At 49.8% G+C, this 21962-nt stretch overlaps 2 protein-coding genes and 1 long non-coding RNA gene across 28 annotated transcripts in view; 2 read left to right on the top strand and 1 right to left on the bottom strand.

Annotated features, from left to right (window-relative positions):
- The window catches only part of CFAP92 (cilia and flagella associated protein 92 (putative)), an 82475-nt gene extending 65472 nt beyond the window's left edge, over positions 1-17003 (top strand). For 17 of the 26 annotated variants that reach the window (XM_041764355.1, XM_041764349.1, XM_041764356.1 and 14 more), the window contains 3 exons: positions 11564-11728; positions 12271-12708; positions 16784-17003. In XM_041764355.1, coding sequence (XP_041620289.1) covers positions 11564-11728; positions 12271-12705 — 600 coding nt within the window. In that variant the 3' untranslated portion in view covers positions 12706-12708; positions 16784-17003. Of the gene's footprint in view, positions 1-11563; positions 11729-12163; positions 12712-13551; positions 14752-16783 lie in introns of those variants that run through there. The other 9 variants (XR_005989109.1, XM_041764364.1, XM_041764358.1 and 6 more) reach the window with 8 other exon arrangements.
- Positions 3438-5698, top strand: LOC121496101. Its single transcript, XR_005989111.1, has 2 exons — positions 3438-3912; positions 3993-5698. It is a non-coding gene; the product is annotated as an uncharacterized LOC121496101 (long non-coding RNA).
- Positions 14874-21962, bottom strand: part of ACAD9 (acyl-CoA dehydrogenase family member 9) — a 43355-nt gene continuing 36266 nt past the window's right edge. The window contains exons 11-18 of the mRNA XM_041764377.1: positions 21693-21812; positions 20740-20868; positions 18731-18810; positions 17899-18025; positions 17628-17705; positions 17024-17152; positions 16337-16409; positions 14874-15429 (exon numbers count right to left, since the gene is read on the bottom strand). Coding sequence (XP_041620311.1) covers positions 15329-15429; positions 16337-16409; positions 17024-17152; positions 17628-17705; positions 17899-18025; positions 18731-18810; positions 20740-20868; positions 21693-21812 — 837 coding nt within the window. The 3' untranslated portion in view covers positions 14874-15328. The remainder of the gene's footprint in view (positions 15430-16336; positions 16410-17023; positions 17153-17627; positions 17706-17898; positions 18026-18730; positions 18811-20739; positions 20869-21692; positions 21813-21962) is intronic.

Here is a 21962-nt window from a genome sequence, read left to right as displayed (position 1 = left end):
AGTGTGGGGCTTAAACTCAGAGTTGCACATTCTACTAAGTGCCGCTAAAGCAGTTTTTATAGACAGCATACTGTTAGGTTAAAAAAATCCAATTTGAGATTAATTAATTGGCAAACAATCCACTTACTGAGAATATTGTTAGATTAGGCTTTTGAGGGACCACTCCTTTTCTTTTAAATTCCTCCTATTCTGCTTTCTTTTGGTAGACCACTTTTTTTTTTCTGATTTAAAAGTTTACATTCTTTGTTTCTAAGGTGGTTGTCCTGAAGACTACATTCATTTTTATATATTCCTACTGAATTCTGAGACTTTTTATATTGCATTTCCTTTAAAAGACAAATTAGCACACATATGCCCCTTTTTATCTTTTCCTACTCCCACTCTACCATCCCTTTTATAGATCCAGTCTCCAGAATTTCAGTTCTAGGTTACTACACTTTACTTGTAGTTTCCTTGTAGACAAGAGAACTATTGGGATACCAACACCATCACTTGCTACCTTTGTCCAAACACTCCTGGGTTTTCATCCTCCCTTTTGTATTTTTTTCCAAGTGTGTTTTCAAAGGAAAGTGTCTGGGTAAGCTTCCCAAGCCTCTGTGTGGGACGTGTGCCCCTGACACACTGCCATCAGTGGACTGGCAGTCTGCCTGGGTGTCCAGTCTTGGGTCGAAGCTCTTCACCTTGTCTATGGTATGGTTGCTGTGGAATCAGAGGCCAGTGTGGCACTTCTCCCGTCACAGGGGGGCTGCTCTTTTTCTGGAGGTTTTCAGGATTTGTCTCTGCCTTTGTGGTCTTACATGTCGCAGATAGTGTGCCCGGGCTTGGAATTCTACTTAAAATGTCCTACTCCTGCTTTCCCTGTTCTTTTGGGGCTTATTTGGATATTTTCATTTTGGTTCCCAGTCTCTAAACTCAGGCTAATTTTATCTCAAGCTGGTTTCCAGTTTACTGATTTGTTCTCCATCTGCCCCACTTCCGCAGGGTGTCTCACTCACTTGCGCCCTTTATTTATGTAAATAAGTATTATGTAAATATTTGTTTTATTATGTAAAACTCTAATGTTTTACACTCAATATTTGTTTCTTTAGTCTTTTAAGAACGATTACATTTCCCTTAAATTTCTACCCCATCCCTTCCAATAGCTTGGCTTCAGTTCTGTTTGTGTCTGGGGTCTTTTGTAACTGGTTCTATGTCTCAGGCACCTAGTTACTTTGGCTGTCAGTCCAGAGTTCCCTGCAGCCTTCAGCCCCAGGGCAGAGAACCCCAGATGTCCCGACCAACTGTTGACCACTGTTCTCACCTCACCATGTGATGTCTTTTGGGCAGAACTTCCACTTTTTTCCCAAGGCTGTAATCCACTAGTAAGGTTTAGAAGCAGGGAACTTGCACTTTTGTGAAGGAGACTGACTCATTCCGACCAACCCTCCCACTGAGAACCACCAGAAAAACTGGAGAGAATACTCAGTGCTCTGATTGAAGCCAGGTGTGCACCACTTAGACTCAGTCGCGCTTAGATGGCCCCTCTGGCACAGTCATCTTGAAGGTGCTCAAAGACAGGTGTTTTGTCCCTCATGCAATGAATGGTGACCAGCCTTTGTCTTAAGTCCCTGTTGCTTCAAGCCATTGGGGTCTTGTTGCCTTGATTTTTCACACTTTTGTGTGAATCACAGATTTAACTTTCCCTTGATTATTTTGCATTCTCTTATAGAAATCCCAAGACACTGGGGCTTGGCCTAAATCAGTGGTTAATGTGAGTCAAGGTCACTATCTTCAGCTTTAAAAATTTTTGTTTTGGGCAGCCCAGGTGGTCAGGGCGTGATCCTGTGTCGCGCGCGCTGGGGGCGACAACCGTCCAGGGATGAGGGTAAGGGAATGAGGAAAAGAAAGAAGACATAGACAGATTGGGAGCAGGAGGGACATATGGCCGGATTCAGCCACAATGCCAACTTTATTTGTATTATTCACTCTTTTATAGAGCAGGGTTGTATATCAAGCAGGATATCTTAAGCTTAGTTCTCCAGACATGTCCTTTCACAATAGAAAGCAATGGTATGCGTCCTTGAGCCACAAGCCTTTAACAACAAGGGTGAGACAGGTGGGCCGCAGTTGGAAGAGTCAACAGAGAGCCATTGCTCGATCCATTAACCCCTTCCTGGCAGGCGGCTCCCAACATCTCCCCCTATTGTTTTTAATTTGAGATCCTGAAAATAGAGATTTTTAAGGGCTTTGTGCTGGAAACTTTTAAAGGACGCATATAAGCATATTCCAATAGTTAAAGCAATTACTAAGGTTGTAGCGACAGCAATCATAATCCAAATGCCAGGGGAATTAAATTCAAACCATTGCAAGGGGTTAATACCTCGGATACCTTTTAAAAATTTATCTGCCAATTCAGCAGGGTTCTCAATAGAGAGATGAGCATTGTTAAGTGCAGCCACTTGCTGTTCCAGGCATAGCAAATCTAAGCTTAAATCTGTATTGTTCCAAATCCCCTTTAAATGTTGCTGCACTTGCTCCCATGTATGTTCTGTCTCGTTATAAGGTAATGCGGTGACGCAGATATGCTGAAAGCCCGCATGACATTGCAATGATAACTGAGCTCGGAGCCGAGCATATTGCCCTCCCAGGTACTCCACAGCTTCTTCCAACTCCTGCAGACGAGCAACAATTTTTTGATCAATAGTCCCTTGTGTGGCAAGAGCCACAGATACATTATGGGCCAAGGAATTAACATGTTGAGCGGTGTGGATGGTTTGGCTGAGTGCCACAGAAGAAACAGTGGCAGAGGCTACCAAAGACACAAAAGCAACGATTCCTGCCACCAATAGACCCAAAAATCTTTTTGTTCTTACCACCATATCAGTGAGTTGTTAGCAAAGGAATACCCGTAACTCGTATACCACGGCCCTGTAATATTAACAGGGAGCGTGACATATGGGGGTTGCTGTACTAACATAACTGTAACAGGGCGAGCATCCCCAGGGGGCAGATGAACAGGCAAACAATTAGTCAATACACAATTTTGGCAACTAGCCTGGTATTTGTCCTGAGAGGCTTGAAGCTTATCAATTTTGCCTCTCCCCACCACCAACAGGAAGGGACGCGGTACGCAAGCCTGAATATACAGATCAACATGAGGGGGGTAGATAGGTCCAGTAGCAGAGTTTGTTTTAAGGGGACGGAGAGCCGAAGCCAGCTTCCAAAGGTCCGAATGTATCATGCGTGGTGTTGAAAGCGTGCCGGGAGGCACGTGTCCGTAATGTTCATAGACAGCACGGAGTCCTGGAGATCTCACTCTGACTCGCATTTCTTGCCAGGCTGCAGATTTTGATTTTGACCAGTCCGTTATATGCAAAGAGGGTGTCATCACTGGGTGCAAAGTCTCAGGGTCTCGCACTCTGCATTCTCTCCAAACCGGGAGAGATGATTTCCAATTGGGCACTGTAGGGCAGTCAGGATAGTCCCAAGGGCTCATTCCAGGAGGAGAATCTCGAAGGTTAGAAGTAGCCCCCGGTGCGAAGAATGGTTCATTAAGCGCCCAATAATCAACCATCTCCTCCTCCCTTCGCTCTCCACTATGTCTTTCGTCATCCCAATACCGATGCTTGACGGTGCGAGTCACCTGCTTAGTCAAAAGACACCCATAGGAGGGGGACTGACCATTTTCAGCGGCCTGGAAACAAATTGGAACCTGATCTGCCAACCCAGTCCAGCTGATGGGTCTTGCGACAGCCTCAGTGGAATATGCCTCCAGCCCGCCCAGCGCATCTGTTAGATTAGTACGTACATGAGGCGTGGGATTATCCCAAGTAACGGGCCGTGCAAAAGGAGGGTCCACCATAAAAGCCCAATAAGAGGACGCCTCGGCTGTCTCAGCAGAGGCAGAGATGCCTGCTAAAAGGGCCAAAACAGGTTAGTAGGAGTAAGGGGGGCCTGGGCTTTACATACGGTTTGTTTGGCCTCGCCAACCACCTTCTTTATTTGTCCCCAAGTAGGCAATGGGGCTCTCCTCCCCCTTCTCCTCCGGGGTTTCACCGTCTGGTCCTGTTGAGGAGCTCGTGGTCGAAGGGAGATGCAGGCCATTTTCTTTGGTAAATCGGACGCACCGCAACGGCAGCCACCGCGGCGTCTCCTCCTTCTGTGGGAAAATACAAGCAAACTCCCGTCCTCGCCGGAGGACTGGATCTGGGCCAGACCACTGTCCCGTCAGCGGATCCTTCCATCGTGCATAGAGGAAGGGCTCCGGTTCTGGAGCCCAAAACCTCTCAGCTGCAGTCTTACCTACTGCATCAACATTCAAAAAATTTAAAACATATAAAGTTAATGCCAAATGCATATGTGGTGAATACTTAGTCTTTCCCTTAAGTATCTCCCCCTCTTTTAATTTATGTAAATAAGTTTTCAGGGTGGAATGACTTCTTGCAACAATGGCCTGATCCTGTGAATTATATGGAATACCAGTGGAATGTGAAATGCCGAAAGTTAGGCAAAATTGCTGAAAAGAAGACGAGGTATAAGCAGATCCATTGTCTGTTTTAATAGCCGTGGGGAGGCCTAGTTGGGAGAATGCAGCAAATAGATGATTTTGTACATCAGTAAAGGCTTCTCCACTGTGGGCAGAGGCAAAAATATATCCTGAAAAGGTATCAACAGAAACATGGATATATTTCAATTTACCAAATGGAGGATATAATGTAACGTCCATTTGCCATAGATGATTAGGTAAGAGGCCTCGGGGATTAACAGTAAATGAAAGGAGGTTGAGGGTTTCGGGGCAAGTCCGACATTCTTTTACTATTTGTTGGGCTGATTCGCTTGAAATCTTAAATTGTCTTCAAAGAGCTGCTGAATTTTGGTGAAATTTGCTATGGCTTTCCTTAGCAGCATCAAGGGAAGAGAGAAAATTGATATGTGTGATTTCATTAGCAATTGCATTTCCATAGGATAATGGGCCAGGCAGACCCGAATGAGCCCGAATATGAGAAATATAAATCAGATTGTGTTTTTTTAAGAAGACTGTGTTGAATAGATGAGAAGAGGATATATAACTCTTCATCATTACAACATAAAAAGGCGGAGGGAAGTAAGGGGCACAGCTTGAGCAACATATAGACTGTCTGTGAAAAGATTTAATGGCTCAGGATATTTTTGTAAAGCAATAGCAACAGCTTTCAATTCTGCTCTTTGCACTGATTTAGTTGAGTAATGATATTTTTCTATATGTTCCTCCCTTTTTGAGACATAATAAATTGCAATATTGCCTGATTTGTTGGCGTCCACAAAAATGTTTGCAGCTTCCTTAATTGGGGAGTGAGATAGGGAACCTTGTGGGATTGTTGAAACCTTATTTAGAAATTGCAGAAGTTTATTTGCCGGCAAATGGAATTTGACTTGGCCCGGGTGTGAGGCGAGGGCAATTAGCCAATCAAGGTCAAACTGTTGTAAATTTTTAAACTTCTCTTTAGTTAACATAGCACAGATTAAAAAGTTAGGCTCCTTGCCTAGGAGTTGTAGGGAACGCGTCCTTCCCCGAGTGATGAGTTGAGCCAGCATGCTAGGAAGAGAATTAATAACATGCAGAGAATGTAAGGGGAGATGTATCCATTCTAAAGGGCCATGAGGTTGCCAAAGGACAGTCAAGGGCATGATGGCAGGGTTCAATAAAATTAAGTATAGTGAATCCACCAAAGAAACTCTTGTAATCTGAGCTTTTGAGAGTTTATTATTGACCAATTCTAATGTTTGTTTGGCGCCCTCCGTCTACATTCTAGGAGAGGCGGGATTAGAGTCTCCTTTTAGTATATCAAAGAGGGGGCGTAACTGTTTTGCAATTAAAGTTAACGTTGAACGTATCCAGTTGATATCTCCTAATAACTTTTGATAATCATTTAATGTTTTAAGAGGGGCAGTGTGTATTTGAATTTTTTGTGGCTTAATAGTTTTTTGTTCAATAATATATCCAAGATATTCATAAGGTTCAGCTCTCTGAACCTTTTTGGGGGCCACTGTCAAATTAAATTTTTGAAGGCAAGACTGCAATCCCTCGAATGCTCTTAGGAGAGTTTCTTTCTCATCAGCGGCTAGTAAAATGTCATCCATATAAAGAATACAATATACAGATGGGAAAGCAAGTCTAAAGGGGGTCAAAGCTCTGCCTACAAATTCCTGACATAGGGTAGGACTATTGGCCATGTCCTGAGGTAAAACCTTTCAATGATACCTGGCATAAGGGGCTTGTAGATTAGTAGTAGGAATTGAAAAGGCGAATTTTTCACAATCATCAGGAGATAGAGGGATGGTGAAAAAACAGTCTTTTAAATCTAAGATAAGTAATTGATAGTTCAAAGGAATGGCTGAAGGAGCAGGCAGCCCGGGTTGAAGAGCTCCCATGGGCTTCATAACGGCATTAACTGCTCGGAGACCTTGCAATAATCTCCATTTTCCTGATTTCTTTTTAATAACAAAGATAGTATTCCAAGGACTGTTGGAAGGAACAAGATGCCCCAACTGCACCTGTTCCTGAACCAGCTTTTTAGCAGCCTCTTGTTTATGATCAGGTAAGGGCCACTGGTCCACCCACACAGGGACATTGGTTAACCATTCAAGAGGCATAGCGTGGGGGGTTGTCAGTGGCCCTGGAGAAAACCCAAACCTAATTTATCAGGATTTCCCTCAAGTTCGATGGGTTGTACAATCCCTTGTAAGTTTCTCCCGAGTTCTTTTCCTGGAACATAACCCATTTGAGCCATCATAAAGGAAACAGCTTCCTGTTGTTTAGAAACAGGAAGTTTTTTTGTTTTAAGGACTAAGCCCATTTCTGTAAGTACATCTCTTCCCCATAGATTAAGATCAATAAGAAGAATGAAGGGACAAAATCTTCCAGAGTGTCCATTCTTAGTCTCCCAGTAAAGCTGATTGGAGCTAACCCTAGGGGTATTTATAATACCCACTCCCTTAACTGGAGTGGAGGTCTCTTGCGTGGGCCAAGCATTAGGCCATTGATTTTGAGATATGACGGACATATCTGCTCCAGTGTCTACCAATCCTTTAAAAATTTTTCCATTCACCTTAAGGCAGAGATAAGGCTTATCCGCAGATATTAACTGCATCCAATGTACATCAGTAGGGGACTTCCCTGTGCGCTGCGGGCCCGCTGGAGTAGAGGTGTCGACATCCTTTTCTGCCTCACCTGGAGACGACCCCGCTGGCCAGTAAGGACCAGATCAGGTGGTCCAAGTCCCCCATGATTTGGGAAGCAGAGGGCTCAGTTCCTGTGTCATCTTTCAGTGTGGGATATTCAGACTGTTCTCCTGAGACCGGTGCAGTCGTGGGCCTCTGAGTGGGCAGGGCTCCTGGGGCAAAGACCCTGCGTGGACCCTCGAGGCGGACTGGGGACAGCAGAACCAGGGAAGGTAGGTGGCTCCCCCATGCCGGACCCTGAGTTCTGGTGCGATGGACAATCTCCCGGGAACAGGATCACTCAGCTGCCCCTGGATCATCAGGATCGGGCCCAAGTGTCTGGGGAGGCGGGTTCTGTGTTCCTTCCCTTTTCCAGAACATGAGACTAGGCCCCGGCGTGCCTCCCCTAGTAGCTGGTCTTCTAACCAGAAGGGACCGGTCAGTTCCTCTGCCTCCCAGCAGACAACTCAAATTCATTTTCCAACTTACCTAACATCTTAAACCTTTCCTCTGGGAGAACTGGAAGGTAGAATTTGGTTTCATCGTGTCAGGAGCTGCGTGCAGCCAGGTCTTGTTTTCCCTCACTCCGCCCACTGGCTCCTTGTCTGCAACCACAGAGGGGAGGGGAGGCCCGGCCCCGACCCTCGCTGGTCCCCCCGGGGGTGCGTAGGTACTAAACCGAGCAGTGCAACTTGTAATTAAGCAGCTGCTGTGTTTACATGTTTCTTAATGTGTCGTCTTTTCAATGGCTGTATTTAAAAAAAGAAAAAAAGAAAAAAAAAAAAAGAAAAAAAAAAAAAGGGACAGGGAAAAAAAGGGAACCAGCCTTTGGCTGTCCAAAGGCAGCCCTGGCTGCCTCTTTGAGGCTTTATTACTTTATTTTCAGTTTTAAATCTAGGTATTAATATTAGCTGGGCAATAGGAACCTTGGGTTCCAATGTGAGAGTCCCTTGGGAGAGACTAGCAAGCATTTTTAGCTCTCCCGTGTAGTCTTCATCGATCACCCCAGGATATACAGTAAGCCCTTTTAAAGTCCAACTGGATCTACTTAAAATTAATCCCCAAGTTCCTTTAGGAAGAGGTTCCCATACTCTGGTAGGTATGGATTTAGGGGGCCGCCCGCCTTCTAAATATATATATGAAGCAGGAGCTAAATCTAGCCCTGCACTGGAGGGGGTACCTCGGTATAATTTGTCAACCCCTGGGAGATCAGCTGTGTTGGCTCTAATTGGTTTAAGGGATCCTGTACTGGGGTCAGCGTCGCTATTGTTTGTTGGGGCTGCGACAAGCCCCGACCTCGGTTTCCTGAAAGGGGGTTTCCGAACCGAACCGATCTGTCTTGGAACGGCATTCATTAGCCCAATGAAACCCTCTCTGACATCTGGGACAGAGAGATAAAGGTTTGTCAACTTGCTGCAGGCTCACAGAATTTTCAAACCGGCCTTCACTTGGGGGCATTGACTCTTAAAATGACCTGGTTTTCCACAATTAAAACAGGTCTGTGCTCCCGTGGAAATTTTTTGCCCACGTCCGCCACCTCTAGTTCCCTGTTTTAGCATCTGCTGTTGCATCTGTTGTGGGGAAATTCCCCTTAAAGCAGCAGCCAGTGTCGAGCCTTGCACATACGAAGGGCCTATCTCTGCACAAAGACGGACATAATCTTCAAGAGTTCCAGTTTATCTCCATGGCCGAATTGCAGCCTGGCATGCACTGTTAGCATTTTCATAAGCTAATTGTTTTACTATAATAGTGCCGGCTTCCACATCAGTAACTATCCGCCCCACTGCCTGCAGAAGACGGGCTACAAAGTCTGAGTACTTCTCATCGGGCCCTTGTCGTATTTTGGACAATTCCTCTGTTCTGGCCCCAGAAGTAGGCAGCTTCCTCCAAGATCTAATAGCAGCCTCATTGATTTGAGTATAAGCCACTTCAGGGTAATCTAATTGCTGACCTACATCATGGTAAGCGCCTGTCCCTGCAAGCATTTCATATGAGACAGGAATTCCAGTTCTCCTATTGTAATTAGCAAGATCATTACATCTGTCATGATAATCAGATTTCCAAATCAAATAATCCCCCCCCCCCCGAAAGGCATGCTTTGGCTACAACCTGCCAATCCCCAGGGCACAGGGCCTCTCGACTCAAATTGTCCAGCATGGACAAAGTGAAAGGGGCAGTGGGTCCATACTGGGCACATGCAGTTTTTAATTTTTTCAACACTTTGAAGTTTAGGGCTGAATACATGCGCCGACCGGCATTATCTAAAGAGACAGGGAAAGCAGTAAATCCAGTGGTGTCCTCTCCGCGCCTTCCGGCCTCATACAGTGCCCTTTGTAAGGGGGTCACACCTTTAATATCAAACCCTCCGGCTGATTGTTGGTTAGTTATTATGGGGAAAGTCAGCCGGGGGACAGCAGGTGCTCCTTCCCAGATCTCATCTCTGCGGTTGGAGTTTGTAAGATATAAAGGCAAGGGACTAGTAGCTTGATCCCTATACCCGGGGACTGGCCCCTTTTTCCGTCCTTTACCAGAAAATTTTGTTATCTGCATGTATCCTTTCGGAGGACTTTCATTATCACTGTCCGAATATACATCGTCGTCCCCTAATTCATCTCCTCCTGATCTAAACCAAGGGGGTCCCCTAAGGTCTGCCTTATGAGACCCATAAGTTTTTGTTGGATTGGATATAGGCAGCGGGGCAGGGGGGATGACCCCAGGAGGCTCAGGAATAACTTCACAGGAGTGATCCCCAACTGGAGCTGGGGGAGAGCCAGGAGAAAAAGAGGATGATAAGGCCATTTGCATCATAGCTGCCGAGGGAGGCTGAATTTCCTCAGAATCACCCTCAAACTTACTTTCAAATTGATCATTTTTGTTTTCGGTTTCAGATTTCAAGGAAATAATCTCAATCTTATGCAAAGGGTCAATGACTTGTCGCAACTGCTCAAACAATCCCATAGTCCCAGCTGGGACTGCTGTCTCGCCTCTAAGGGAAATTTGATTTTTCAGTTCCTGTCCAATTCTTCTCCAATGTTCTAAATCTAAGGACCCTTCAGTCGGAAACCACGGGCATAAATCCCTGACAGTTTCGAAAAAGCTTCTCAAGGCCTTATTAGGTACCTTGAACCCTCTTTCTTGGAGAAGGGTTTGTAATCCAGCTATAAACAAAACCTGATTTGCTGATTGCTCTTGTCCCATGATTTTACTCCCGCCGTTCCAGGACCCTGCCTGGTTCCCTTACCTGAATAATTCAATTCTGGAACCTCCTTATGTGCTTCTTGCTCAGGTCTCTGTTCGGGCGCCACTTGTCGCGCGCGCTGGGGGTGACAACCGTCCAGGGATGAGGAAAAGAAATAAGGGAATGAGGAAAAGAAAGAAGACATAGATTGGGAGCAGGGGGGACATATGGCCGGATTCGGTCACAATGCCAACTTTATTTGTATTATTCACTCTTTTATAGAGCAGGGTTGTATATCAAGCAGGATATCTTAAGCTTGGTTCTCCAGACATGTCCTTTCACAATAGATAGCAATAGTATGCGCCCTTGAATAGATAGCAATGGAATGCGTCCTTGAGCCACAAGCGTTTAACAACAAGGGTGAGACAGGTGGGCCACGGTTGGAAGAGTCAACAGAGAGCCATTGCTCGATCCATTAACCCCTTCCTGGCACACGGCTCCCAACAATCCTGGGGACCTGGGATCGAGTCCCATGTTGGTCTCCCTGCATGGAGCCTGCTTGTCCCTCTGCTTGTGTCTCTGCCTCTGTGTGTGTCTCTCATGAATAAATAAATAAAATCTTTAAAAAAAATAAAACTTTTTGTTTCAAAACAGAAGATGGTGATTTTGCTGAAAGTTAATAGACAAGTGATGGGCAAACTACACCGCAATAGAGTGCAACTTTCTTTTCGGGGTCCCAGCCACCTCTCCCTGCAACACCGCAGCTTTCATCCACAAAGAAGCTAGCTGTCAGACCATCTTGGGGGCTCTGGAGAGAAGGTTGACACTCCCTACGTAGCACTTAAAGGTGACCATGGGCAAGGATGGTAGTCCTTGCTGCTTTAGGTCATAATCTCCCCTGTATATGCATGAAAGCTTCAAGCTTCTCCCAGTTCTGACCATCTGAGCCTCAAATTCTATCTGTGGCTGGCTCTTGTGTTGCAGTTACTTTAACCTTAGGCAAATCTCATCCTGGTCCTGAGTTCCACCATGGACAGCGAGGGGTTAGAGCAGGTGGCCCTCTGGTAGCGTTCTGTGATTGAATGGCAGCTCTAGTATTCAGGACTTGGTATGTGCGCTATAGCCTGGTCCCACAGATCATCTTGCTCACTACACGCTGGAAGCTGGTATTGAGGGGACTATAATGATTGGTGTCTCTTTCCACAGAAAAATATTACTAGAGCCTACCAGGTTAGTAAGAAGCCTCCAAAATCTGTGGTGAAGGTGATCAGAATTTCAGCCCCTACCAAAGATGCGGTTTATAACTACAGTATCCAGACCCTGAATTCCACAGAGCTTGCTAAGAAGGAGCTGTATCGAGAGATGGCCAAGGTGAATGGGAGGCCCAGAGAGGGAGGCGGGCCGTCAATGCTTGTAACTCCAGACAGAAAAATAGTAATTGGCTAATCCAGTGAGCTCTCTCCTTTTTTGACTATACTGCCTAGAGATCAGCAAGGGATCTCTGGTGTGCATAAGAAAGCCAACCAATGGGAGGAAATAGACAGGCATCAGGTGTGGGGGGAGACATGTTCTGTTCCCACACTATGTAGGGATCCTCCACACATAAGGGTGAGCCAACAGATCCTCAACATATGCTCATATGTGCCTGGCTGCAAACCACCTTAGAAAGCATTCTGTTGTCACCATGAAGGAAAAGCCCTGGCTTAGGATTCCAACATGGTAGCTTTAGAAAAGGGTTGCTCTGTCAAAGAGAATATGAACGTGACCCTCACAGTTGTTATTCTGAATGGTCCTTTACATTGTCAGGAACGGTGCCACCATTTCTAATGCTTGCCTGGAGATGCGAGGGCTAGTCAGCCCCATCCACATCTGCTACCAGCCCTTCTATCCTCGTGTCTGCTCCTTGTTTCCAGGAGCCAAGGAAGAGATTCACATACTCCCAGAATTACCTCTCAGCCATGGTGGAGCCTCAGGACTCAGAGGAAGAGGAGAAGAAAGCCAGGAAGAAATCCCGCCAGGCCTGGCTCACAGCCAATGGATTCCAACTGACTGGTCTTCACAGAACCACTGAATGTGACCATCACCTCAGGCTGCCGCCTATTGGCACTGATCCAGAGCTGAATGAGGTCCACAGGGTGGAGAGGGGCCTCCAGTGGGGTGTCTACAGGGACCTCCATCCTAACTTACTGTGTTGTTCTCGACGTAGGAGTGGAGGGAAAATGCACAGCCTGCTAGTGTGCTGGATCGAGAGAGGTGGAGCTGGGACCAGCGCCACCAGGACTTTGACCTGTATAAGCAGCCACCACTTTTCCTTGAGCTGCCCTGTCCTCCAGCTCCTAAGCCTGTAACAGGTAAGAGACCTCTGCAAGGCTCAGCCTCCTGATGTGGGCAGTCAGGACCTCTGCTGCTTTGCATCTTTGGCAGTACCCTTGTTGTTTTAGCTGTCCTTTCTAAGCTAGGAAGTCCAGAGTCAGAATGGGTCTGGCATTAATGTGCTAGGCTGGAACTCAAGAGCCCTGGATTCTAGCTCCAGCTGTGATACTAATTTGCTGTGGGTGATGTTGGACAAGTCCCTTCACTGTTCCTGGTCCCTGCTCCGTACCAGCTTATCTTATAGTATGCACAAGTTTGGAGAGGGGCAGTGGGAGAGGGAGAGAATCCTCAAGTAGACTCCTTGCTGAGTGAGGAGCGTAACCTGCAGGGCTTGATCCTAAGACCCTGAGATCCTGACCTAAGCCAAAAATCAAGAGCTGGCCGCTTAACCAATTGAGCCACTTAGGTGGCCCCTCTAGGCCCGGTTTCTTAGCTACCAAACTTATAAGTTGGGAGACAGGTCTAAGGGCTGTCTGCACCCCAACACGCATTACCCAGGTCTAGATGCCCAGCCAGCAGCTGGGGGCAGAGGCTCTGGCCACCTCTGGGACCTTCTGACTCCATTCCTGCTTCAAGATGTTGCCGTCTCCCACTGTGTGTGGGAAGGAGGGAGTTTAGAAGCATGAGTCCCTCTCATCCTTCTGTTTATAAAGATGGGCCTCCAGATCATTTGTACATTCTCAGAATCAAAATCTGTTGGTTGCCAGAACCTTGGTTCAGGGAGAAAGTTTACCTAGTGACAAGGTTTGCCAGAGAAACCTTTCTCAGAAAGCTAGACCAGATAAACAAAGTGGATTTCTTTCCTTCTCTAACCCTCGAAGGCAGCTGGTAACAGCTCCATGAAACAGGAGGAAGTGCCAAGCAGCTGCTGAAATTTGTCTCCCTCCTGTCTGGCCCCTGCTGCCTTCCCTTCAGAACAAGCTCCAGGCTCTGGGGCTGCATGGTCAGTCCTACCTGTTGGTACAGATCAGCCCAGCAATGCCGGGCTTACCTTCTTGGCCCAACTGCTGCCACTGAACTCCACCGCAGGCCTTCCCAGCACACATTCCCTGGGCACAGACGTGCACTGAGGCCTCTCCTCCCCACCATGTTTAAAGAAAACTTGGAAATGGTAGGGGGGAAAGGGAGATTTGAACCAGGAGACCCAGCCTTTGAAACTCAGCCGAGTGAAGACAGAACCAGCCGCCGACAGGGGTGTCCATACTGCAGGGAATACAGTGAAGCCCCCTTTCCTGAATGGAGGTCCCAGGGGCATGGGGTCTGGACAGCTGCTTCCCAAGCTTCCCTGGCAAAGACCTTCTGTGCAGCCTCTGGTCGCTGGCATTGAACCAGATTAGTACTCCCCTTGCCAACAAAACACCCGAAGACCTTTAGGTTTCACTGGTAACTTAGCTCCAGTGCCATAAGATTTGTCAAGTTTTACCTTTTGAAGATTAGTTATCCAATCCCTGGCAGAGGGCTCAGGCCAGTCCAGTGTTTGCATAGCAGACTGACTTGTACTTGAAAGGAGGGACGCCTGGGTGGCTCAGCAGTTGGGCACCTGCCTTCGGCCCAGGTCATGATCCTGGGATCCAGGATCGAGTCCCACATCAGGCTCCCTGCATGGAGCCTGCTTCTCCCTCTGCCTGTGTCTCTGCCTCTCTCTCTCTCTCTCTCTGTGTCTCTCATGAATAAATAAATCCTTAAAAAAAAAAAAAAAAGAAAAAGAAAAAGAAAAAGAAAAGAAAGAGGAGCCTTGTCTTCTCTTCCCACCTCAGGGTGACATCTGTAGTGGGGTTTTCTGGAGCCCCAAACCACCTAGAACCAGAAGAAACCTCAAAACTTGCCAGTGTGAGCATGCTGTGACCCAGTGTGGAGAAACAGCAGCAGAAAGGAGCCTAGACTAATGCAAAGGTCTAGTCATTCCTTAAGATTCCTTTTTGCCCCCCTCTTCAGGAGTAGAGGCCAACCTCTCTACAGACAGCAGAAAGGCCCCCGGCAGGAAAAAGCATGTGTTATCATGTATCAGACTATAAGACCAGAGACAGGGCCTTAAAAATCCCCAGGGTACTGTGGTCTGGGCTGGGCACCCACCCCTCACCATCACCAAAGGGGGAAACTCAGGGCTCTGAGAAAAAACATGCTCAGTATACAGCGTGAGGGCTAAAAGGGTAAACACAAACTGCATTTTATATTTGTTGTCAGATGGTTCCCAGTACACAGGTTAAGTGCATTTGTTCCATGAACACAGCTGGTCTTGCAGAAGTAGCTATCCAAGCCTGCAACAGGTCCCCACCAACCTCCTGACGCAAAGGCAGCAGCACAAGCCCGTTGCCACTGTACGTCTCCTAAACTAGCAGAAGCCCCTCAGCTCCCAGGTGTCACCAACTGCATTCTCTCTCTCCTGTCTCTTCAGCACTTGGGATCAGGTCAAGTGGCAGTGCCTGCAGGGCAAAGCCTAAAGAAGCTCTGCCCCCAGGCCAGGAGAAAGTCCTTCTGGTATATACTGGGAAGAAACATTTCCACTTGTAAAAATTCCAAGTGCTCCACCTTCCGGAGAAAGAGCTGACCAGCGATGGGTTGTGGCCTCGGGGCGGTAGGGAACACTGTCCATTTGCTTCAGGACGTCCTGTCCAGAGGGTGGGCACAGATGTAGGCTTGCTTCTCTAGGACCTGCTGGGACACTTTCTTAATCTGCTCATCTAGATTTTCTGGAGAATCTGAAAGCAAAAAATAATAGGTTTGTGAGGAGAGAAATACTGCTGGGGTGTGGCTTTTTTTTTTTTTTTTTAAATAAACAAAGTAGCCCATGCACTGTGAAGGAGCCCCAAAGCTAACTTTCCTCCTCCAAACCCTCAGGAAGTGTGATTCTGACTGTAGGGAAAAAGGGATGGGGCTTCATCCTGAAAAACAAAGGGCTCATCTTGTTGATCCCTCAGAACTCTGGATCTTGTGGGAACAGGGGCTGGAGAAGGATCCTCTGCCAGTCAAGCCTTTAGAAGAGAAACCATGTCTCCCACCACAGAATGGAACACAGATGCTAGCACCCAGAGCCAGAAGCTGCACACAATCATGTACTCCTCTTCTCAGAAGGTGCCATGATGGCCTCTCCTCCATCTCTTGGCAACAGGGCTGGGCTCTACAGCAGGGGACACAGAACATGGACCCTTGAGGCCGAAATGACTGTAAGGGTCAGAGGAATCTGAGCCAGGTCGTCTCAGACATAGCCATGTGGCTACGGTAGAGGAGCATTCTAGACAAACAGCCCTATGTGCCAAGCCCCTGCACAGGGTAGGGCCAAAGCCTGAGACACCTGCTAGAAGGGCAGATTTATTTTAGCTGGAGTGCAGGGGGTAAAGAGGCAGATAAAATGCTTCCCTTCTTTGCGGAACATCACTGGGTGGCTGCTAGGTGGCCAGGCATGCTGGGCCATACCCTGGGAGGCTCTGACAGTCTTCACCTGCAGGTATGTGCTCCTAGCTGGCAGGCCCTGCTGCAGGTGAACCTGACCTTAGCAGCCCTCACTCAAGAGAGAGGTTTGTGAGCAGCCAGCAGGCCCTGAGAGCCTGGCCATCAACAGTCACCTAGACTCAGGCCCGCCTTCCCTCCCAAGGCCACCCTACTTACATTTGTCCAGCTGGGACAGGGTGAAGAGATTCTGGTAGTAAGCTTCTGCACAGAAGATGTTGGCCAGCAGAACCTGTCAGAACCAAGGTTGAAGAGGATGACATAGGGCACCCCTTCCCTGGTGTGTGTGTTTCAAGAACTCAGCCAAACTAAGCAGCTTGGCTCGGGTCAAAAGGCCTGGCTTGGGGGTCAGTCTTAGGTTCTAATTCCAGCTCTGACCGAAATAGCTCTGTCCCCAAGAGCAAATTACTCAACACCTCTGGGTCTCAGTCTCTATGGCAGGAAGGCCATCATAATGCTAGTGCCCAGAGGCTACCGAGGGACAATAAAGACCCAGCACACAGCAGGCGCTTAGTGACTGCATCTGGCCCCTCAGGCAGGGTAAGGAAGGCAGATGCGGTGAAGGCACAAGGTTTGGGACCCCATCACTTACTCTTTTTTCCTCAGATAGAAAAACAAAAGGGAGTGGCCCCATGTCCTGAGCAGCACAGACCTTCGCACTGGAGCTGACCACCGGTACTGGCCACAGCTCAGCAAACTTGCCAGCCTCCTGGGACCACCACTGGACCAAAGCCCTGACTTGCCCAGTCCCTTGCTCCTGACTGAGCGTTGCCACCCACTGACCCCCCTCCCCCAACCACAGGCCTCATTAAAGTGCAGAGGATAAAGCTGGCAAGAGCTTATTACCTCATGGTCGTGGTTTCGGAGCCCCACTCGGATGGAACGGGTGGCCCGCGACAGCACGGCTGTCATGCCATACAGGTTGATAAGGATGTTGGCTACCCGCTTCAGGACCATCTGCTCCTCCACGATGGTCTGCCAACACAGAGCCCAGGGTGGAGACACGCAACCCAGGAACCTCCCTCCCCGGGCCCATCTTCAGCCATCTCCAAGACTCACTTCATGCCTCAGTAGAAGGGGGTTAACACTGCCTCTCCCTTTGGGTTGTGGGAGGCTGGCTCACTGGCTGCCTTGTTTTCCCTTCTATCTAGATTTGGGCATGGATCAGGCCACGACCAGGTCCCAGAAACCTGGCTGAGACCACATGCTGCTGGTTACTGTGCTTCATGTCAGCCTGAGCAGCAGCAGCCTCAGATCAGGGCCCTAGATTTGGGCTCCCCTCCCTACTCCAAGGACATCTACCCAGCTGCCCCCTGGGACAGAGAGCCCCTCCCATCCATGGTGACCAAGCTTTCTTTCTAGGCTGGGTCCCAAAGGTAAAATGCCCCATTCTCCCTGGCTCCCAAGCTGGAGGGCCTGCCATCCCCAGATCTGGCAGGGGCCCAGGTACCTTGCCAAAGCGGAGAAGCAATGTCTCCACGGTGCGGCCAAAGTAATACACATTCTCCTCGAGCTTGTTGGCGCTGTCCTAGTATGCCAGAGGAGAGACTGCTTGGTGCCACTCCCCACGGTACCCATCCCACCCAGCCCAGGGCTCTGGGGCCCAGGCTCTGCCCACCAGGCTGGGCCATCCTCCCAGATGCCCTGGTCACAGCCCTCTGGAAGAGGATACCCACCAGGAGGGCACCCACATGGGGGGTATGCCAGGTGTGCCCACTCACTGCGACACTGGGGTGCACAGCTCCCAGCTTCCCTGTCAACCCCAGGTCCACGGTTCGGCCCAGGGAGTCTCGAAGCCTCTGGCTGACAGTCTCGATGACAGTGGTCACATTGCCCCGTTTAAGCTCGCTGCAGAAAGCCCACAGCCCCGTGAACTCAGGCCTCACTGCTGGTTCCCACTGTTGAGCAATAGGGTCCCCCTTGGCACCCCAGAACTACAGGTACCTGGTTCCCTCTGGTGATCCAAGACAATAAAGGGACAACTCAGGACCTACATGCTGCTCTACCCTAGCCTGGGCCTGCTGGATGCCTGAGACCTCCCAGCCAGTCTCTGAGGCAGAGCACACAGAGCCTCTCTACAAGAAGCAGTCACAACTAGCCCCCAGGTGGTGCTCTGGGGTAAAGGAGTCTGCAAGATGCTCTCAGCAACTCCACACCAGGCTCCAGCAATGATTTCTAGTTGTTCTAGCTCCATGATGGGGGTTAAGGAGCAAGAGAAAGAGCAAAGAAAGTGGTCTCATGTTAGTCTGGGAGCCCAGTGCCTGTCTGAGGGATAGCTCTCAATCCCTAGGCTCTGAAAACAAAGCTCCCTGCAGCATGGGAGATGGAAACTGCCAGGGGAGGAGGGCAATGAGGGCTTCCTGAGGCAGCTGGCACCTCCTATCACTTGCAGGTGAAGGCCAAGCTCTGCAGTCTGGCTTTCAGGGCTCCTGTCCCCTTCTTTCCCTCTAGCCAGCCTATGACTGAGCTGAGCACTGCACGGCTCCATGACCCCAATTCTGAGGTCTATCCCAGGATGGGGCCCGAAGAACAGACAGTGGGGCTGGCACCTACTTGATCCTTGCGGTCAGGATGCGGCCGGCATGCTGCAGACCTGTCAGGGCAATGTACATCCGGAGAATCTCGTTGGTTCCCTGTGGCCAGGAGTATGAAGGTTAAAGTTGGCTCCACTAGGATGGCGCTTGTTTGTGCTGTGCGTGTAGGCCACCCCACTGCCCGCTTGCCAGTGCTATGGAGGCTGCTGCTTTGGAAGTACTTGCAAGGGAGCAAGGCTGTGACCTGAGGGTGAGGGCAACACGCTAGCCCCACCTCCACAGGGATGAGCAGGTTGCTGACCAGACAACCAGGGACTCCCTCAGGATCTACCATCTTTCTAGGACCAAACATAACGGAGTCACTTTTTCCAAGCCTCCAATTTGGTTTCTTTATAATTAATGGGAGAAACTCCTTTCCCCGAGGGGAGGGATGCCGATGCCTAGGAGGCACCAAGTGCTCCCAGGTTCCTCAGGGGAGCCACTGATCTCTAAGGACGAGAGCTGGCTGCCCCCCAGTACGGGGTATCAGTACCCAGAGGGCCACCTCTTCCCTGCTGCTGTGCACACTGTTCCCCTCCCAATCTCCTTGGGATTATTTCAGGGAGGTGGGCCATGGGTCACAAAGCCAGTACTGGACACTGAGCCCTGCAGCCAGCCTGGCCACGGACAGGAAGACACCCCTGGGAGGACTGCAAGTTAAGGTGTGCCCGGTCCTGCATAGTCTCCAGATGGGACCATCTGCCTCACTCTGAGGACTCCACAGCCCTCAAAGCTGCTGCCCCATCTAGTCACACGGGAGCAAATTCAACCAGGTCGAGGGGAAGGGGCCTTGGAAGCAGCAGTCCTGGGGCAGCCCTTGGGAAAGTGCCCCTGGACCCTCAGGCTGGCCACATCCTGCCTGTCCTCCAAGGAAGGAGGCCACAGGGCTGGCATGTGGGGGGCATGGCGAGAACTAGCAGCCATGAGGCCTTTCCCTGGGTTGGGGAGCCTGGGAGCCGGGCATCCAAAGGTGCCCTTCAGAAACCACACAGGTTGCTCAGGCTCCAAGTCTCGTCTCTGGGCTGCCTCCTGCACACCCTACAGCCATCCTAATTCCATCCCTCTCTCTGCACGGCCCTCTCTCCTACTGTGTGCACCTGGCCTCTGGTCTCACCTCTGCAACTCCCACGTCAGCCCCAGGGAATTTCCCAGAATGGGAATGCATTCAAGTCCTTCCCTGCTCAGAAACCTCTAATGGCCTCCAGTGCCTGCACAGTAAGATCCAAACTCTTCTGCCTACTGGCCAAGGGCCCCCAGAGCCTAGCTACTTGGCTCCCCTTCTCATCTATCCTCTGCCCCCACCCCACCAACTTTTCTACCACCTGCCCCAGCTCCGCCCCTACCAGGACCATCCACTGCTCCCACAAAGATATGCTTATCCTACTCAGTGCGGCAGGGAAGGCCCTATCTGGGGGTAGCATGTTCCATCTCCCTATCCTTGGCTCAAACCACCTTCCCCTTGGCCAGGCCAAAGTCATTTCTGTCCCCAAAGGCCAAGTGCACTGGCTTCCTGAGATACTAGCCCACTGAGGGAGAGATGCAGCTCAGGCCCTCCCTGCACTGGTGTTCCGCAGTCTACCCTGGTCAGGCAGGCCATGAGCTCCTCATCCCCCTTCGTTATCCCACCTGGGGTCTCCCCACTCACAGAATTCCCTCTTTTGGCTTGTGAGCCCATGGAGGGGGCAGCAATTAGGGAGGTGTCAGGGCTGGGAAAGTCCATGGAGAGGACCCTGCTGAGGTGCCTGTACTTTGGGGAGGAAAGGCAAACCCAGAGTGAGCCCTGGAGGCACAACTGGGCCTCCCGTGAGATCTCTGTTTGTCCCACCACAGACAACTGAAGGGACAGGCTCAGCAGAAAGGGTGCTCGCTTGGCCCCTCAGCCTCACCTCCACCCCTGGAGAATGGGGCCACGCAGAGGCGTGAGGGGAGACAAATGAGACTACTTGGGGGGGGGGGGGTGAGGGGGTTGGCAGGGCGGCGGGCACTCACCTCGAAGATGAGCAGGATGCGGCTGTCACGTAGCAAGCGCTCATATGGGTAATCCCTCATGTAGCCTGAGCCCCCGAGGACCTGCAGTGCCTCACTCACGCACTGCCAGGCACCCTCCGAGCTGAACACCTGCCATGGAGCCAGGACACGGTAAGCACAGGGGTGACAGGGCCAAGTCCCTTCCACGAGGGGGAGGGGGCCTCAGCCAGGGCAGGGTGGCTGGGGATGGAACAGGCAGCTTGACATGGAGAACCTGGCTCTAGGATGAGACCAGCCCAGGTAGGAGCCCTGTCCCAGTCTCACTGGGTGGCCTCGGACAAGTCCTTTTCTCTCTGGACCTAACTGACCAGCTGTGGCTCCCCACCCACCATGACTCCTCCTATCTCTGAGGCTTCCCTGGGATGCAAGAGCCCACTCCACACCTTCTACACTGAGGAAACTCCCGTCCTTTTGAAACCCGCTTCAGATTCCCTCTCCAGGAGGCCTGACCCTGCCCACCTAGCCCTGTTCACCTGTTCAAGAGAGCAGCTTGCCTCTCCACATGTAAGTGAGCTGCTTGGCCCAACATGTGCCTGCAGGTGACACATAAAAGTGGAAAGCTGTACACCCACAACAGAAGTCCTTCCCAAGAAAGCTTGGGTGCTTTCATACTGATGGGAAATTATAATATGTGCCCTGTATTTTTTCCATCTGCTATAGACTGGTGATGACTTGGCTCCTATGGAGCCACTGACCTGTCCTATAAATGTAATCAAGTGGGCACTGCTCTTTGTTGTTTCTCCCATGCCATGTGGGCCTCTCCAGCTGCATCTTGGGGCCATGTGTGTCACATGGTGGGGTCGTCATAAATACTGGATCAATGATAAGCTGACCTATAAGCTAAGAAGAGGAAGGTGGCAGGCGACACGGGGCTGAGGCCGCAGCTAAAGTCTCTGAGGCTGTGCAGGGATTACCTTCACCATGGCAGCCTCGATGGAGCAGTCGGGAAACCCTGGTTGGTCCAGCATCCCTGCAGTGAGGTAGGCCATACTTTCCATTACATAAGTCTTCTGAGCCATCAGAGCAAACTTTTCCTGGGGTGTTCAGAAAAAAAAACATAACCAAGAAACAATTTGCATGTGCTGAGACCCAGATCCTCTGCCAGCCAGCAGAGAAGGTAAGAACCCAAAGCTTCCATGCCCGAGAGAACCAAGCCCTCGTAACAGGGAGCCACACTAAATATA

The sequence above is a fragment of the Vulpes lagopus genome, chromosome 7, assembly GCF_018345385.1.
Source record: "Vulpes lagopus strain Blue_001 chromosome 7, ASM1834538v1, whole genome shotgun sequence".
Taxonomy (NCBI): Eukaryota; Metazoa; Chordata; class Mammalia; order Carnivora; family Canidae; genus Vulpes; species Vulpes lagopus.
This window is presented reverse-complemented; position numbering and strand designations above follow the sequence as displayed.